The 6,000-nt window shown below is 39.9% G+C and overlaps 1 protein-coding gene across 1 annotated transcript in view; it reads left to right on the forward strand.

Moving 5' to 3' along the window:
- UBAC2 (UBA domain containing 2) overlaps nucleotides 1-5,524 on the forward strand; it is a 98,440-nt gene extending 92,916 nt beyond the window's left edge. Inside the window, exon 9 of the mRNA XM_059820572.1 lies at nucleotides 3,976-5,524. Coding sequence (XP_059676555.1) covers nucleotides 3,976-4,083 — 108 coding nt within the window. The 3' untranslated portion in view covers nucleotides 4,084-5,524. The remainder of the gene's footprint in view (nucleotides 1-3,975) is intronic.
- The last annotated feature ends 476 nt before the right edge of the window (nucleotides 5,525-6,000 follow it).

Consider the following 6,000-nt stretch of genomic DNA (forward strand, 5'->3'; position numbering starts at 1 on the left):
CATTAAAAAACTGGTTAGGTATTACCTTTACTAATTTTTTATCATCTGTTGACACAATTTCTTAAACATTCTCTATAGCAGCACAAATTAGAATATCGGATAACAGTCACAATACAGAGGCAGCAAATTGTCATTACCATCCAAACCAGAGTTACAGATCAACTTGGGAGTTTCTGCTTTTATGTGTAACTGCTTGTCTTTTGTATTTAAAGATGAGACAGTTTCACTAGTGGGGGCTATGCAAATCTGATAAAATAAATGTTTCAAAGAAGGAAGAATGACAAATAGATTTCATTATTTGTCTTGTAGACATGTGAATTTTCCTTCACTGAGGTCTCCAGCTTAAGTTTCCAATTCAGTCATGTAGTTTTTTGGAAATAAGAATGTTATGCCAGCTGTGAACTGCAACACACACTTGGTCTAAAACTTGGATGTTTCCCTCAATAATGTGGTTGACTCATTTCAAATACTGATGCCACAGAGAAGTTTGTGTCTCTTCTATCAAGTATAGATTTAGACTTACTGTATAGATTTAGACTTTTGTTGATGGTTTTATTCTCAAAAGAGAGGGTGATTTACTAGGAAATTTAAGAATTTAAGATTAGTCTTATTTCTATATTCGGGATTTATTTGCATGCAATCAAGTTCTCCAGGTTGTAGCCTATCTGCAGTTAGCTGCATTGGCCATTTTACAGTCTGAGGTCTCTGCTACCCTTGAACAAGAGAGGTTTCAAGGGTGAGTTTTTCTTTCCCTTTTTCCTTTTTTTAGGGAGATGTCTGCTTGAGGGTAGGAAGGCTCTGCAGAGGGATCTGGACAGGCTGGATTGATGGGCCCAGGCCAATTGGATGAGGTTCAACAAGGCCAAGTGCCAAGTCCTGCCCTTGGGTCACAACAACCCCATGCAAGGCTACAGGCTTGGGGAAGAGTGATTGGAAAGCTGCCCAGAGGAAAAGGACCTGGGGGTGTTGATTGACAGGTGCTGAATATGAGCCAGCAGTGTGCCCAGGTGGCCAGGAAGGCCAATAGCATCCTGGCTCGAATCAGCAACGGTGTGGCCAGCAGGAGTAGGGAGGTGATCGTGCCCCTGTACTCGGCGCTGATGAGGCCGCACCTCGAATCCTGTGTTCAGTTTTGGGCCCCTCACTACAAGAAGGACATTGAGGTGCTGGAGCGTGTCCAGAGAAGGGCGATGAAGCTGGTGAGGGGTCTGGAGCACAAGTCTTATGAGGAGCAGTTGAGAGAGCTGGGGTTGTTCAGTCTGGAGAAGAGGAGGCTGAGGGGAGACCTTATTGCTCTCTACAACTACCTGAAAGGAGTTTGTAGAGAGGTGGGTGCTGGTCTCTTCTCCCAAGTGACAAGAACAAATGGCCTCAAGTTGCACCAGGAGAGGTTTAGATTAGATATTAGGAAAAACTTCTTCGCTGAAAGGGTTGTCAGGCATTGGAACAGGCTGCCCAGGGAGGTGGTTGAGTCACCATCCCTGGAGGTATTTAAAAGACATTTGGGTGAAGCACTTAGGGACACGGTTTAGTGGTGGACTTGGCAGTGTTATGTTAACGGTTGGACTTGATGATCTTAAAGGTCTTTTCCAACCTAAACGATTCTATGATTCTGTGAAATCAACACTTGCTAGCACAACACTGTCATTTCTAGTTAGTTTAAAATGAGCTTGTCCCAAACAGAAATCTTTGCTATGATCTGATTTCTAGTTTTCATTCAATGATAGATTATGTTCAAAATGTTCAATACTTTAACTGCACTGGTGGTTTTGACTGCAAACCTGCTGGGCTACATCCAAAAAGGCAAAAAACCCCAACCAACAAAAAAAAGGAGAAAAATAAAAACCCATACCAAAGAACACCTTCTGAGACAAACCCCAGAAACTTAATTTTGGCTGGCCTGAAAGAATACTCAGTGCCAGGTATGGGGTGGACCAAAAGATTTCCCTGCTGGGTTGATTTGTTTATTTGTGTTATTGACAAATTCTGCTTATGGGAACTTTTGTTGTTGGGCTGGAACTAATGAAATAGTTATTAGTCTGACTTATGCTGGATTCTTACCCAAAGCCTTTAGGCCCAGATTTATGAAAGCAGTATATACTTACATTTTCTCATGCATTGAAGTTGTAGACCTCACCTGATTGCTGTCATTTGCAATGCTGTCTAGTTACCCTGCAAAGAAAAAAAGTAATCTAAACACCTTTGATTTCTCAGGACTGTACTAATAACTGCACAAGTTGTCTTAGAATGGCAGAAATGCAAGGTTTTCTTTTGTTCTTCAGATTAAAATTTGCAAGCATTTGCAATGCTTTTGGTACAAAAATCTCTGCATTTCTTGTGGGTTTTTAAGCACCTTAAATTACCGTTACCAGCATACATCTCTGTTTCCTGGAGCTGGATTCAGTTCCTGTGGTTAAAATACACTCAGATGAAAAGAACTTTTTGTTGTTACAATCTGTTCCCTGTGATGCTCGTTGGATATTTCTCTAAATGGGAACATTGAAATTCCATCCACCACTTCTTAAGGTTAGAATTCATGGCAACTGCAGTAAAAACCTTTCTTCTGAAATGTATTTCTGTTGTTAGCTTTTATGCCACTGCTTGCCCTTTTTCTCATAAAAAACACAATCTTAGATGAAAAATCAGACAGAGGAAACTTTAGAAAGTTACGGGTTATGAAATCCAGTTTGAAGTTACACTATTGTTGCAGAGGTGTCGAAAGTAACTATTCATTTCTCTCCCTACAAGAAGGTGAGAAACTGACATTGGGTTGTAAAGGGGGAAAAGGGGGAAAGGCACAAAAATTATCAGTACCATATTTGATGTTCTGACAACCAAGGTAGCTGTTTTCAAACATTTTGTAATGGTGTATTTAGATGAAAAAAAGGAGGACCCCCACTTCCAGGCATACTTGGCAGTAGTATATTTCTCAGTAAGCCGCCAAAGCAGAGAAGATTAAAAATACTGAAAGTTCTGGAGGTGTCTTAGAGGAAGGGGAGGTTGCTTTTAATGGCACCTTTCTTTTAAAAGGCATTTAAAGTACTTTCAGTAGTAGTGCACATTGCTCTTGCACCCTGGGAACAGTCCTCCTGAGATGTAAACGGCCTCTGCTGTGTTCTTGCTCAGCTGCATTCTGCTGCTGCTGCTGCAGGCTCCAGAGAAGCAGAGGAGGAGCAGCAGTAGCTCCCGGACAGCTCCTGTAGCCTAGGACTTCGTGATTCAGGAGTTGTGGTGTGTGGTCACAGGCCATTTGGAGCAGGATGGGGAATGCTTTATGCTGCCGGTGGCCACAGTTAATTATACGTGCTGCTCCCTGTTGTACCCTCCCTTGTTTTTCCCCTCTCTGGAAGACTAACTGTAAAAGTGAATGAGTTATATAGTGACTTTCAGTCATACCTTATTGAGAATTGTAGATTTTAAATGTACTTTAGATTGGAATTTAACCATAAAAGAAATTTGGTTATACCTACATTGCTTTTAGATGTGGTAATTTGAGTATCTGTTAGCACAGGGCAAAAAGGTTAGGTGTCAAGTACATGATCTTATAAAGAGGGATGGTCAAGTGGTTATTGATTACCAAAATCACTGTCTTAATATGCCCTTCTTCCATCAAATGTCATTGGCTTACGCTGTTTTGAGAATATTTAGATTGTCGTTGTCATATGTGGTGCCATACTTTCTATTTAACTCTTTTTTCAAAACTGGACCAGCTAGGAAAATACAGGTGTGTCATTTTCAGCAAACGGTTGGTTTCAGAAAGCAGTCATCTCTGTCTGTGGCAATGTTTTCAAGCATGCTGTCCCAGATGCATCTTTGTGGCAGTGTATAGCCATGCTTGCTTACTCTCTGGAAAGGTAAGCTTTTGAACAGCCTGATCAGTGGAGAAGTGATCTTTGACACTGTAACATGACTAATGTGCACACAGTGTGAATAAAACTCTGGTTGTAAAGTGGTGGTATGTTCTTTCTTTTCCAGGTTGCACGACTTATGGAAATGGGATTTTCCAGGGGAGATGCTCTAGAAGCTCTGAGGGCTTCAAATAATGACTTAAATGTAGCCACTAATTTTCTACTGCAGCACTGATGGTTTTCTGTGCGAAGGAACTTCACTTGATGGGTTTGTACACGTCTGAAAGAGGATCAAAGCCACCTGCTGGACAGACTCACGAAGGTCGTCCCCGCAAGAGCGTCAGAAAGGAGAAACTGGCTCCGCGTGACTGGTGATTCAAAGTGATGTTAATGAATGACGTGAACTGTTCCCAAGCCTTCAGATCACTTGGTGGTTTCTAGTCTGGTTATCCTTTTCAAAGTAACTTTAGTTTCTACTTATTACTGGATATCACCTAAATTTATTTTTAAAATAAAGTAGGTGGTTTTTTTCTTGTGAATCCTTGTTAGACATGTTATCAGACTTAATGCCTAGGAAAAGAAGCTTCAACAGCCACGACGACCAGATTTACCTATCAAGAAAAATCGTATTTTCTTCATTTACCAGTCTAATTTCTCTGGCTTATGTGTTATTTTACAGTACTTGATTTTTGATTACAGTAATAAGAGGTTTGAAGATCACTTCATTTTCAACTCAGTAAAGGGTTATGGGACTACTGTGTCATTCTTCAGAGAGTTTTATTAATGCCTGTACTATTTTCTCTCTTGAATTCCTTTTTAAATAAAAGTTGTCATTCAGCACATAATACACAGATAGGATGTGAGAAAATTAATGTGCATATTGCAAGCTATGGGAAGTGACCACTGTAAATTTGAATTTTTACAAACTGAGTGAATTGCTATTCAGATACAGGTCATGAAGATATTCACTGGAAGCAATAAAGGTGAAACAAATGATACAATAAGATCAGAACTTAAATCATTTAATCCATGTCTGATTCAGACAGACTTCTGTAACGATGGATGTATGCTCAGTGTTCTATATGCTGGTTTCATTTTTTGAGCTGGCTACGTACTGTCTTAAAAGAAAATGATAAAAAGCTAACTTTTCTATATATAACTCTAGTTTTCTACTGTCAAAGATGTGGATGACCCTGCATTTGCTGAATCCTCGCTGTCTGAAGCAACTTACTGTTGATCACAGACTGGAGTATTAACCTTAAGGGTGATTCAGGCTAACACAGGAGGTAACAGGATGCTAATGCCAAGGTAGTACAATATTGGTTTTAACGTTTAGATTGATAAATAAACTTAACTTGGCTTGACTCTCAGAAGTGCTCAGTATTAGCTCCTTAGGAGTGTCAGGAGGTGGGGTGGAGAGAGGTGAACATCTCTATAAAACCAAGCTGAAGTAATACAAGATTCCAAACTGTGACTCTGTGAAACCAATCTACGCATGTATCTCAAGCATTTAATGTATGTTTCTGGATGTACTTTTGTTTGTACATTGTGTGTATGTATGTGTCTATTTATATACACACGGGCATATTTAATACATACATACATTTAGAATAAGATATAGGTCATCAGAAGCATAACAAAGGCAATAGCAGGTGCCAAGGGGAGGAGGTGAAAGAACACAGGAGAGAGAAGGATGTTTTGAACATCCAGATGAACATGTGTGTACCAAAGTATAGACCTGCGCAGTCTCACTTGGCCTGAAAAATATACTGGGAAATTACGGGACAAGATTTAGGGAGAGGGAGATATCTTTTTTTTTTTTTTTTTAAATTGACTGATAGAACTGAAAAAAAGTCCTTCAGGCATACAATTCCTTATCCAGAAATAACATCAAATTTGTGCAGCTTTCAGCACATGACATAATTTTTAATAAAGTCAATGTCCTGTGTGTATTTTTTAATATTTTCCAGTGGGTGAAATAAGGGTTTTTTTGAATGACCATGTGTTTTCAGGGGTTTTGATCAACCTCCTTCAGGGTTTGGCTTGCTGCTATGATCACATTATTTAGGCAGGGCCTGCTTTTTAATTGAAAGGTTTTGTTTGTGTGAACCTTGAGGGGGTATGTGTGTAGGCTAGGGGCGTTTTGTACCCA

The sequence above is a fragment of the Gavia stellata genome, chromosome 1, assembly GCF_030936135.1.
Source record: "Gavia stellata isolate bGavSte3 chromosome 1, bGavSte3.hap2, whole genome shotgun sequence".
Classification (NCBI taxonomy): Eukaryota; Metazoa; Chordata; class Aves; order Gaviiformes; family Gaviidae; genus Gavia; species Gavia stellata.